This window comes from Ammospiza caudacuta, chromosome 6, assembly GCF_027887145.1.
Source record: "Ammospiza caudacuta isolate bAmmCau1 chromosome 6, bAmmCau1.pri, whole genome shotgun sequence".
NCBI classification, from domain to species: Eukaryota; Metazoa; Chordata; class Aves; order Passeriformes; family Passerellidae; genus Ammospiza; species Ammospiza caudacuta.
The window spans coordinates 19524591-19537918 of record NC_080598.1 but is presented as its reverse complement, the minus strand read 5'-3'; the positions used below and the strand labels follow the sequence as shown (position 1 = coordinate 19537918).

Genomic DNA, 13328 nt, shown 5'->3' with positions numbered 1-13328 from the left:
GAAAATGCTGAAGTGTCATGGACTCATGAGTGGTTTAGGAAAGATCATATAGTTCCAATTCCTCTGTCATGGGTAGGAACTCTCATTAGACCAGGCTCCTCATAACCCCATCCAACATGGACCTGAACACTACCAGGGATGGGGCATTCACAGCTTCTCTGGAGAGCTTGTTCCAGTGCCTGACCACCTTCCCAGTAAAGAATTTCATCCCAACATGTAATCTAAACCTGTTCTCTCTCAGTTTAAAAGTTGCCCCTTGTCCTGTCATGGGATACCTTGGTAAAAAGTCCCTGTCTTTCTTATAAAACCCCCCTACATACCGAAAGGTCACAATCAGCTCTCCATGGAGCCTTTCCCTTTCCTGGCTGCACAACCTCAGCTGTCTGCCTGTCCTCACAAGGGAGGTGTCCCAGCCCTTCCAGCATCCATGTGGCCTCCTCTGGACCTGACCCAGCAGCCCTGTGTGTGTTGGGCTGGGGTCTCACAGCGTGGAGGACAGGAGGAGAACCAGGACAGGACCCCAGCAAAGGCAGACAGCACTGCAGAGTCACAGAGAGACAAGATTTTCACATTATCACAGAACTGTTGGGGTTGGAAGGGACCTCTGGAGATTGTTGAGTCCAACCCCCCTGCTATGGCAGTGTCACCCAGAGCAGGTGGCACAGGGATGTGTCCAGGTGGGCTTCAGTATCTCCAGGCAGTGAGATCCTACATTCTCCCCTGGCCAGCTGCTCCAGGGCTCTGCCACTCTCAGTGTGAAGATATTCCTCCTCGCGTTGAGGTGGCACTTCTCGTGTTTCAGTTACGGCCATTGCTCCTTGTGCTATCGCTGGGCAGCCCTGAAAAGTCTGGCACCGTGCTCCAGGCACCCGCCTTTGAGATATTTGTACGCGATAACGAGATCCTCTCCGAGTCTTCTCTTCTCCAGACTAAACAGCCCCAGCTCCCGCAGTCTCTCCTCTTAAGAGAGATGCCTCAGACCCCTCCTCATCTTCCGGGCTGCGCAGGGCCGGGCCGGGCACAGCGGCCCCTCCACAGGGCCCCGCGGCCCCGGCCCGGCCGAGGCCCTGCCGCGCTCCTCCGCGCCACCAGGGGGCGCCGCCGCCCCGCCGGAGCCGCTCTGGCGCGGCTGCTAGTGCGGGGCTCGGCCATGGCGGCGGGCGCCAGGAGGGCCGTGTGAGCCGAGCGGGGCGGACGGGACGGGACGGGACGGGACGGGCGGCGGTGGGGCGGGATGAGGGCCGGGAGGGGCTCATTCGGGGCACGGTGTGGGGGGCAGGCCGGTTAGTGAGCGGCGGCGTGTTCCCGCAGGTACCCGCTGTTCCAGAGGGGCGGCCCGCAGCTGCGGATCTTCCGTCCCAACTTCTTCATGCTGGCGGTGCGGCCCGGCGTGCCGCAGCCCGAGGACACCGTGCAGTTCCGCGTCTCCATGGAGTGAGTGCGGGCACGGCTGCTGCCTGAGGGCTCAGCGCTGGGGGCCGAGTGCCGCGGCAGGGAGGGAAGGGGCTCCTGCAGCGGGCAGACCCTGCAGAGGGCACTGATTTAATGAGGAGCTTTGCGTGGCTCCTCTCCCCCAGTGTGAGTGAGGCTCAGCCTTCCCAGGGACGGGCTTGGGAAGAAGGAAGTGCCTAGAATTCGATCCAGGGTAAGCAAGGTGGTATGCAGTTATTTGTCAGGACTCTTGCAAAGTGGTATGCAGTTATTTGTCAGGACTCTCAGCCCGACCAGTTTGCTGGCACGCATTAGAGCCCATAAGACTGTGGCAGGTTCTGGTAAGATCAGCAGCTCCTACTCAGAATAAAGAAAGGTGTCTCAGGTTGGGCAAGCCTGCTGAACACAGAATACGAACACAGAAAACCTGGCAGTTTGAATGTTGAGGCTACAGAGGATAAATATTTGACAGTTGTTACAGTTTATGGATCATAAATCGCTGTAGCAGTGTGTGGTCTAGGTTGAGTTTACACTTTCATGTCATAAATCTGTCTTGGTTAAAGCAAGAAGAAATATTTATTCCTCAGTATCAACCAGTCTCTAGTTTATTTTGTTTCAATATTTACACTTTTTTTACTTTCTTTCCCCAAAATGTTTTTTCATTGCCTAGAATGACAAAATTGGATATCAGGAATTACCTTGAAAGAATATACAATGTGCCAGTAGCTGCTGTGAGGACCAGGATACAGTATGGTAAGTGCAGTTGAGTAATGCAGAGGGATGAATACAGCATCCCTATGCAGCCAGAGTAGACTTTTACCTTTCAAAAGATCTGTTAGATTTCAGCAGACTTTGGTTGCAGTGGTTCCAGGTGCTTAGCTGGTGATGTCTTGTAGCATACTTGCTTATTCATCCCTTCAAATAAACATGCATCACTTCATATTTGAATGCTGTGATTAAATGATGATGTAAGTTTCACTCTAAAAAGAAAAATCTGAATTTAAAAAGGCTGATCATCCTGACAGTTATGTAGCTTGTGCTTTTGTAGTTACTACTGTTTCTCCTTGAAGACCAGTGGGTGTCTCCCTTCAGAAGGAACTGCTTCATGTGTTTTAATGCAAGTAGTAATTAAACTTAAATTCAGCTGTAGCCTTCATTTTAAAAATGAGCTGAGATTAGCTTGCATGCACACACAGGAGGTACTATGGTCTAACAAAAGGCAAAGTTTGTAGAGCAAAGAAAAATGCTCTCTCGAACCAGTAGATAATGTCAGAAAAACATCTTAAATGTTTTTATCACCTGTTGTTACCAAATTTCTGCTACAGACTGGAATGTTGCCACTTGTGGTATTTCTCTCCTGTCCAACACCTAGAAACAGCAACAACAACAAAAAACACCCAAATGTCCATCAAAAGCCCCCCCCCCCCAAAAAAAAAAACAGCCCAAGAGAAAAAGAAAAAACATTCCTATGCTGAATTCTGACTTGGAGGCAGAGGGACTCATCTCCAATTGAAATAAGATCAATTTAGATAATGTCACCTTTACATATGAATGCTTCCTTCCCCAGAGCTTCTCTGACTGCATTTTGGATGCAGTCAAAAATATTTTTCTTTTTTTTTTTATGTTTGTTTACATTTTTGATTACCAGGCAGTGTAATTATTGGGTGGAGAGTGACTTATTGGTTAGGACATCTTTGAGGTCTGGGTTTTTCATTTTTCATGTAGTGACTCTATGAAAGGAATTGTCTGTTTATGATGGTAAGATAAAGGATGATTTTAAAAGGAATAGGAAAAAAAGACCTTTAGTAGTGAAAAATGGAGGATAAAAGAAAAAGCTTCAAAATAAGGTTGTAAAACTCTTAATTTACAAAGGAAGGAAAAACCCTGGAAGTATAATCTGTAATATGCTTGTGTGAAAACCAGAATTGAATTAAGTCATAAATACCAAACACATATAGTTCCAAACAGCACTGAAAAATAGCCATGCTTGTCCTTATAACCATATTGCCCCCCTCTGCTAATTTTAGGTGGTGGTATATAGTCAGGGATTAAAAAGGGTTAGAACTCCTAATAATCTGAGAGCTTTCATGTCTGCTTAACATGAAGGGGTGAGTTGTCCAGCATGGTTGGAGGAGGTTGAGGTGCTTTAGTTTGTTTGGATGTGGAATATAATATCCTGGTGTATAAACAATAGATCCAGCTCATCAGCTGAATACAAAAAATTGTCAAGCTTAAAGCTACTTAGTGGTAATTTTCTCCTTGTCTTGCTGAAGCTGTGGATGTTGGGAGAGCAGTTTATCACCCCTGGCCCCTCCTTGGGAGACTTTTCTCCTTGCTTCTTTGCAGACTTTGTGTGTGAAGGCACAGTGGCAGCAGGCTGGTGTTGCCTTCTTTCCCTGCCTGTAAATGAGGAGAGCAGTGTCCACCAGTTCCAGTACCCTTTAATAATTGTGAGACTGTGCTCCTAGTGAAGGAAGAGTTTTCCTCATAACAATAAATCAGAGATAGCTAAGTCCCTCCTTCAGCTTGGCCTTGCTTTGGAGAGTTCAGAAGTCCTGGGAAGTAAAAGGTGGGGTTCTCTTCATTCCTGCAGGTGCAAACAACAAGAGGAATCACAGGAATCAGAGAGTGAAGAAGCCAGATTACAAGGTCGCCTATGTACAGCTGGTGAGTTAACTTGGACACTTGTGAGGAAAGAGGAGGGCACTGTTAACCAGCCAGCTGAAAGTAATGGCCAGGGAGTTGTCCTGGTTGGCTGAATATTTCTGACAATCCTCTAACAGTGAAAGTTTCTTTTAACACATTCCAGAATGTAAAAAGATTTAAATGACTTGCTCTAAAGATCAAATTCAAACAAAATAAGTCCCGTGTTGGTTTGAGGTCTGTCTGTAGGTTGTGGACTGATGTCATAGGGTTCTGCTTTGCCAGAGAGTTTCATGCTGACCCTGTACTCTGTGTGCTGGAAGGTTCACAACTTGTGTGGTTGATTGCTGAAATGTCCAGTAAGTGAAAGAATATATTGTGAGGGTAGGGAACTTCTTATTAAAGGTCTTTGAATTTCAGAGAAGACTAAGGCTTATTCCTTGGAGAGCCTTTAGTCATGTCTAAACAAGCTTGCTTTGTGGCTGAACCGGACTCTGAAACATACATTGGTTGCCCAGTGGAAAAGGAGCTTCATGTTCTTGTAAATTTCTTTCATAACAGGACTAATTTATAGTTTAACCTTCTGTCAGGCTTACCTGTCTTTATGCAAAAAAGCAGTGCAACCAGTGACAGAAAACTCTTCACATACCAAAATGACATTAAAGGGATGGTATTTATGGTTGTGAAACCAGAAGCTTAAAATTGCACTTGGCAACATAATGTCACTGTTAAATTAACTCTGTCTTGGAACAAGGATTCAGTGTTGGAGGAGCACTCTCCGACCCTAAAGACTGGCTAAGATTTCATATGGACTTGGGGTCAAACTCAAGAGGCACAAACAATGGGAAATCTGGTTTTTAATATTTCAACGTTTAAATATGCTTATAAGTTTTTTTCTAAGCCCCTTCTGGGAAGGGGAATAGAAGGAAAAGTGAGGATGAGTGTTCTTTTAGACAGCCCTTACCTAATTTAGGAGAATAGTGTAAAGTGCAATGTTACTAAAAAGTAACAGTTATATTTAGATGAGGAGTTACTTTGCTTTACTTTGCTGAAGTTAAAGGAATCCTCATCTCTGAGGATTTTACATCACTATGGCTAAAACACACATTCCTTTTTTCAAGGAATAGTTTGCTTTGGTGAGCAGATTCTCCCTCCTGGATTGGGCTAGGTTTTTGTTTTGAGAGCAGAACTGCATGATAAGGAAGTGAATGCTTGAATTGATAATGTTGTATCTCACAAGTTGCTTTCCCTGAGTGTTGTTCGTTTTAGAAGGTAGTTGCAGGCACTTTCCATTGCCACAGCCTCCTGCTAGTGACTTCCTTGCTTTTAGAAACTTGTTTCCCTGAGGCAGACAGGGCTTTCTAGTGAACTGTAGTTCAAATTCTGTTTCACTGTAATGCAGTCTTGTGTCCTGTGTCTGCTGAGGTGAGAAGGAGGTAGTGTGCAACCCATGGATACTCAGGGGGAAGGAGTGGGAAGCAGAATGCTGCTGCTGCTCTGTTGGACTAAGAGGTTTAAGGCAGTGCCTTTGTGTGTTTATTTCACATTCAGCCTCTCAACGTAGAATAATTGCCATAACCTTAAGGATTGGTCAGCCCAGGTGTGGAGATTTACCTAAACTAGCTTGGTATTGGAGGCAGGTGCACAGGAGTAATTTGGTTGTTCTCCAGCCTCCCATTTTGTCTTCTGGGCAATGCACAGAGCCCTGTTGCACTGTGGCTGGGCTCTCATAGTACATGGGACAGCAAGAGTCCCTTATTGCCTTACACTGTAGTCACCATAATAAATTCTTAAGGAATGCCATGTTTTCCATCTCTTCCATGAACAGGGTCAGGGGACACTTTTTGGTGGTGTTTTTCATGTCAAGGGAGGGCATCCTGACCGTTCACTAAACTCTTGCCTGTGAAGCTTGATGTCTGTGTTTTTTCCTCACCTCATTCCTGGTCTCTTTGGTCTGTTTTATTTCCTATTGTTGTTGTGGTCTGTTAATTTTATTAACATTTAGGTTTCTTTTTTCCTCCCCCTTTCTCTTTTTACTTTTGTTTGTTGCTTTTCATCACTAGCTCTGATGTCTCAGACAATGAGATCCCAGCTCTGTGTTCACACCAGCTTGAAACAGTGGGTGAAGCCAGAAACCCAGTGTCATTTCTGAATCTAAAGGGTTTGCCTTCGTCTCATTCAGGGTGTGATCAGGCCATTACAGGCCCCATGCAGTTCATTGTTACTATCTGCCTAATTTAGGAAAGTCTTTGGTAACCACTGTAAAATCCTTATTTTCATGAGAATTAGTTTGCATCTGCCATGACTCAGAGTAGCTGGGCTTTCCCACCATTTTTACCAGCTGTGTTTTCTCTCATTAATCCAGTTTCAAGTTAAAACTGCTTATGACTGGAAAAATACAAAAGTGTTTTTGGAAGCTCTTGGGTTGATCTTTCTGTTGCCCACTAGGTGGAAGTGTTGCTCTTTCCAGTGTGACTTTGCAGCTGTGGTGCAGTTTACCTGAATGAAATTGAGTTCATTCTGATGAGCAGTTATGTTTCTCTGCTTCATAAACCATCACCTTATGTGTCCCAGTGCAACACACACATCCTTTGACTTACTGCAAGTGTCTCAAAGGTGGAAGGTGTATGAAGTCATAGTCAACATGCCCTTAGGTGTCAGACTAGTGCCCCAGCTGTTCCACATGTAAGCATTGTTGTCCTTTCTTTTCCAAATACTATTTCTTGGAGATTCAGAGCTGTTTACTTTATTCTCAGGCGGTAACTGGACAAATAAGTGATCTGTCCAAGCATAATATTTTCACACTAAAAAAATACCTCAAATCATAGAAGGCTGTGGATCAACAATATCTTGCCATTCCAGAGCCTGCTTGCCTTTTTTCCCCTTTTGGAATGTGGTGAGAAAGGTTTAAGTTAGAGACTTATGGCCCTGTGTTATCAAATGCTACTTTTCTACACTGTTCTATTCTTTAAATTAAACCCAAGTTTTATATCTTTGCAAACTAGATAAAATATGTGTAATACGGCAGCCTTTCTACTTACTCCAATATAGCTATAATTATTATAATGAAAATGAAAAAAAAAAATAGAAGAAAAGAAAGCCAGTGGGAAACTTTGCAGTTACCTTAACATCAGGGAAATTAAAAAAAAACAACAACATCCCCTCCTTTTCCTCCTTTAGTGTTCTCACTGGTTTAGCTTAACAGGTGTTAGTACCCGTGGGAGCACAACTGTAGACAAGCCTCTGGAATCCAGACCTATTTTTAATTAAACCTGTTTTGAGAAATGGAGTGGAGATGGCTGTAAAAAGGAGGCTGACCTTGTCAGCGTTAGGACTAACACCTATTTAGCTGCTTGAATGATGGCACTGGTGGGAACGTTTTTGCAAATACTTTCTCCTCAACCCCCGTTTAGAGTATCCTGTACACTCGCAGTAGTTAGCCTATTTGCACATCAGATGTGACAGCAGTTTTCTTTTGAATTCAGAGGAAACTTGGATGATCATATGCAGTGTTGCTCCTGAGTGGATTTTGGAAGTTGCTTTCTGTGCTGTTTTGCCATACATTTTAGCATCAGATGTTACCACTGCAGTAGTAGGAGAATTGTTCAAATGCCCTGGATTATTAAACTTAACTGCATTTGCTGCTACTGCTGGACTGCGTCCCATGCTTTTGGGAGTCCAACATTTTTGTAGTTAATGATACAATAAACATCACTTTTCTGTTAATTCTGAAGGACAGTAGTAAGTGCTTCAATTATCCAAATAACCAGAAGATCTCACAGTTGTTTACATGATCAGTGTTTGCTGCATCATTGCTGCACAGTAATATCTGTGCTGATCTTCCATTTCTAAACTTTTCAGGGGACTCAAAGGTCAGAGAAGTATAAGTCAATTTGTGCTGGGTAATCCTTCCAGCAGTTTTCTGATGTGAGGCTCGGCAGTGGAAAGGCCAGCACTTGACTTCATAGGCTTAATTATGGTCACTTAACCTCTCATTAAAATGAATGGAGGCAATATGTACCACTGCTGTGATAACTCCTTAGACAGACTCCAAGAACAAGGTGTGTTTTCACACTTTCTTAGGATAAAGGCTTGAAATCTAAAGGGAAAATACATGTTTGATGCTTAGGTCACTTTTTTCATGAAGTATGTTACTAGCATTTAGCAAATGAATCCTCATAAGGCTTTGTATATAATTCACTTTTATTTTTGGGTAATGCTGAATTGAGGATTAGAGGAGTAGCAGTTTAATGGGTCCCATTTCTGTTATCTGAACACTCTCACTTGTGAGACCATCCATTTCACTTGTGCACGGCCTCAGAATCTGTAAGAAAAAGGAAGGTCTCTGGGAAAACCCCAAACTGAGAACAACAATGTATAAAATCATCATGTTGCCTTTAATTTTTTATGTGTTCAATGCCACCTCTGACTTGCTTTGTTTGGGGCTTTTTGTTCCTTTTTTTAATAGTATTGTAAGGCTTCACTTGAGAGTGAGGTGAACACATGGTAATAGAGCTTACCCTGACAAATTCCAGAGTATCAGGGGATCACTTCACATTGGTGAAAAAGATCTTTTGCTGTCAGTGCACCACTCAGTTCCATGCAAAATTACTTTTTTTCCAATGTCTGTTTTTTTCACAGGATTTTCTTTTAGCACAGCTGTGTTGAGTAGAAAGGTAGTGTTATCTTCTCCCCTTTTCTCTGTGCTTCTAGCTAAGGTAATTATGCTGGCTGAAGTTCTAAAGCAGAAGCAAGTTCTAGCCTTTTTAAAGGTTACTTCAGCTTATGATAATTTCAGTAATTCAGCAATTAAAGGGATAAATAGCTTGCAAAAGGTAAAACCATGGACAAATGCAAGATTTTCAAGTAAGGCAGAATCTTCCTTTCCGGTTGGAAATGCCAGCACTCCATGTTCTAGCAATTTGTAAACCAGATAAACCCTGATGAACTGGTTGGTAACAATTGCTTGCTTTATTCCAGCGAGGATTTCATTGAGGGTGCATTTATCATATGGTTGTCAGATGGTTGCTGTATAGAAGGAAAAGCTTTTGCAAAGAAGTTGTTTAAGGAAAAGCAACACTGTATAAAGGAGTGACAATCCCTCTGTCCCTTTGGTAGGCTTTTTTTTAAGGAGGTGGCATATGAGCTTGAACCTCAGTAGCCTCTGGCATTATGTGGAAGATGCATTGAGTGTAAATATGCCTGGACAGACTCACAATCCTTTATGTAAGTTGATGCCTTTTGGTATTTTTTAAATTTTGAAATACCCAAGATACAGGCTTCTTCTAAAAACTAGCTACTGAGCATGCACAACAGCTATTTTTCATACAGCTTTCATCACTCCAGAGCCTTACAGTGCAGTATTACTGCAGAGTATTGTTACTTAAGATTTATCAACCTTCAGTTCTCAGGGTGTAATGTCTTGGCTGTTTCAAATCGTGTTTGGCTGCCAGCCAAAATCAGAATTTCTTCACAAAACAAGAGCTGGAAAGAGCCAACTAGTCTGTGCTGATTTTGATTTATTAAAAGACTCCAGATACAGATTGACATTTTCAGCTCAATATTTGACTTCCACCGGCCTTGAAATGGGAACTGTGAGCACTTTGATAAACAGCTTAAAGGTTTGTCTGGTTTTGCTACAGCCTCTGTGTGTATCTTTTTTGCTTTCTTTCCTCTTTTTAAAATAATAACAGTTTTGCAATGCTTAGCGAATTACGGTGATGTTGTTAGTATGCTTTAGGGACAGCTTTCCTTCATTCTCCAATAAGGGAAATGCATTGGTCCTGGAAGCATACCAGAAGGAAAGAGCTGCATAACAAGAACAGTCCCTTACTACACTGTTACCAGTATAAATAGTTCTCAGATTTTCAGTGGAGGTGGTGTGCCTACCATGTCAGCCTGAGTTGTTTTCTGACTTGTTTAACTAAAATGGCTTCCCCTCCAGGGCAGACAGGTCTGTAGTATGGGCCCTGTCTGTTCTGTAGGTCCTGCAGGGCTGAGTGACCTGCCCACAGCACAGTAAAAACACAGCAATTTTTTGTAATATTAGCAAATTCCTTTCCAAATGTTTCAGTGTGCTAAAATCCTGGGCAGTGCTTGGCCGCAAGGGTGCTTGTTGCTGATCCTAGTACAGGAAGAAGTTCAGTAGGCTGCAGCTTTGGGCTTGCTCAAGGACCCTGGTAAGGCCAGTTTCTGTGCCATGAAATGGGACTGTGCTTTAGCTGTCAAAGGACAGCTTTTATGAGGATACTTGTTGGTAATTTAAAGGTACAAAAGAACTGAAACCCCAAGAGTGTACAGCAGTGGAAAGGAAAACCTTGATATGTTCCAGTTGAGCTTATCCAGGCTAAAATCAAGGAAAAAGCAATGTACGCAGCAGCTCCCTTGTTGTTTTTGTAGTATGGTCAGGCTCTTAGGAAACCCCCAAGAAGTATGCACTACAAAAACAACCGGAGCATTGCTGGGTATAGTTGGTATTTTGTAGATTCCAGTCTGGGTAATCTCATCTGGGATAACACATGCTTTTTTCTCTCCAAAGCATACGAGGTTTAGATTTTTTCACACCTGTTATTTGCTAAGTCGAGTGTATATGATTAAATAAAACATAGCAGACATTCAGCTGGGTCAGGGACGTGGTGATCGTTCTGTTGGATTTATTTATGTCATATTTCTGATCCCAGAATGAAGAGTAGGTATGCTGGGGAGTGCTCCTTTCATGTCCTTTGTGGAACCATTTCATAACTGAGCCTCTTGTTTGGATGTATTTACTGCATAAATTTAAAGACTGGCTGATCTGAAAAAAAGCCAAACCCACCTGTTTTCATCTGAAGCAGTTAAATGCTTTTCTTGAGATTTCTGTATGCAGAATGCTGCCAAAGAAGTTAATGTATTGTAATGTTTCTAAGTGTTTTGGAGAGTAATTTTAGGGTTATGGGTGGCCAGTTAAAAGTTTTATTATGCAAAGTCCCATACAGAATGGAAGGGCTGATATTGTTGAGTTTAATGAAGTTGTGCTTAGAGCAAACACCACTAAAAATAAGTAGGTAATGTTAATGGGATAGTACATTTCCACAGAAAAATGGTTTCCTGCTGTTAGATAAAAACCAGAGACCAAGCAACTGTTTATTTTCCAAGTGGGAGACATAGATCTGATGATGATGTTTCACTAAGATGACTTGTCTGTTAGGCAGAATGACTGATGCAGATGTAATCACTTTAATCTCATTAGTGATATATTAGACAGATTGTTCCCACTGTAATTGTTTTACACCATAGTCTTTATGTCTGTTGATAAGAGACCTCTGATATCTGTTATTCCTTATTCCCACATTACACCCTCCAGTAACAGCTGCTAGGAGTGCTCTCTGTTATCCTTAGCTGAGATCTAAACAGCTACAACCACTACTCATATCCTGAGTGTTAACATAATGAATGCCTGCTCCACTGTGTATTTCCCTGGTGGTGGTACTTTAACAAAATCACTTGTTTTGCTCATCTTGCTTTTACTGTTGTGTGACTCACACAACATGTCTGAGTTGATTCAAAGTCTTTGAAGAGATGTCCACCTCCTGATCATTCATCTGTTAAAAAAACCCAAGATGTCAGTATCTTAAGTAGCACACAGGAGGAGAGGTTAGCTATTGAGGAGAAGGGACGTACATATACCTTGGGGACGTGGGTGGAAAGAGATTTTGGGAGGTCACAAGGTACAATTCTGCACTAGCTGAAAATTCAGGGTGGTGTTTCACCCTAAGATCATAGCTACTGCAGGAAGGCTGGAATGTTTCTCTGACCATTTGTTTTCTCTTTAGGGCCAAGGACAAACCTTTCAGTTTCCCAACCTATTTCCAGAGAAAGAACAAGACACAGAAACTCGCTCTTTCGATGACTTCAGGGATAAATATATGGAGAAAGAGAAGCAGAAGGAGGAGGGTGACCCCAGACGAGGTGGAGTCCCTGATTGGTTTGGACTTTGATGTAACAAGCCAGCTGCCTTCCTTTAGGCTCAGAGGGATTTTGATTAGCACAACTTGCACTCTTCTCTTCCCTTCTTGTAATGACTGAATGTTTATTCTTGAGCAGCCCTTGCTAGCGTGTCTTTTTTTCTGGCTGTTTGTACATGACTACAACAAAATGTCCCTGAAGAAATAAAAAGGTAAAATAAATCTGACTGCACCAGGTCTTTTGTGTGAACTTGTGGACTATTTCTAGAATGTGGAATTCCTTGTTGTCATTTCTGACTATGAGAGTATCATTGTGCTTACCTTTTTCGTGCTGCTGCAGGTTGTTTTGAGTAGAAATAGGCTGTTTAATTTCCTAGGATACACGCAGTTTCTATTGACTAGAATGTCTAAAAGTCAACATAGGTTAGTCAGAAATGGACATGGAAGTATAGAAAACTGGACTATAGGCTCAGGGTGTAGGGTTCCCTGAATTGTCACTTAGTGGGTCCCACTATCTTACTGCCTTCCTTGCAGTGACCCCTCCTTTCCTAGAGAAATGCATGTGATCTTAATGTACTCTTGTAACACTTGTGTGGCATTTTGGGGACAGGGTTTATAGGGCAGGTTTGTGACTGTGCACATGTGTGTTTGATCCCCTTAAACATCAAGAAGCAGACCAATGTGGTGCATGTCTCTACTTGCTGTTGTGCAGTGCAGGTAGCTGTTCTCTGTGACCAGCCTGCCTTAGGAATGTTTACTGGCATAGTTGTGCTGGTTTCCTTCCCCACTCCACAGCTACCTTGCAGTACTGGCAAGTGTCCTGTGTGGACACAGTTGTATTGGCATGGAAATGCTTCTGCCAGTGTAGCCTGTGTTGTGCTGAGGACTAATAAAAAGACTCCTTTTACTTTCTCTGGTGTAACTCCCTCTGCTTCCAAGTTACTGATGCCAGCATAGTGGTAGAACTTTTCTCGGCCTTCTGGGCTGCCACGTTCAGTGTTTTCATTTCTTGGCTCTGTGGCTGTTTCTCCTCGCTCTGATGAGGATATTTCCTCTTTTTCTTTGTCAAGTAATGTGCTCTGCTGTTGTGTCAGAAATAGTGGGGGAAAAGGAGGGCTAGGAAGGAATTCACAGATGGAGAAGGGTATCTCTGCAGGCTGTTTGCTGCAACACAGCATGTGCAGGGTTAAATGTATAGCTGATGTTCCCCTGGCTTTTGAATTCTGCCACTTGGAGCAATTGGCAGGGCAGTGAGTGAGCCCATGCCTTCAATGCTTCTACCCGGGTGCTCTCCTTTATTGTTCTGTGTCT

General features: G+C 43.0%; 1 protein-coding gene across 1 annotated transcript; it reads left to right on the top strand.

Annotated features, from left to right (window-relative positions):
- The first annotated feature begins 1133 nt into the window (after positions 1 to 1133).
- MRPL23 (mitochondrial ribosomal protein L23) lies at positions 1134 to 12248 on the top strand. Its single transcript, XM_058807451.1, has 5 exons — positions 1134 to 1176; positions 1312 to 1434; positions 2102 to 2184; positions 4025 to 4098; positions 11886 to 12248. Exons 1-5 carry the CDS (start codon positions 1151 to 1153, stop codon positions 12048 to 12050), a joined length of 471 nt encoding a protein of 156 aa, XP_058663434.1. The 5' UTR covers positions 1134 to 1150; the 3' UTR covers positions 12051 to 12248.
- The last annotated feature ends 1080 nt before the right edge of the window (positions 12249 to 13328 follow it).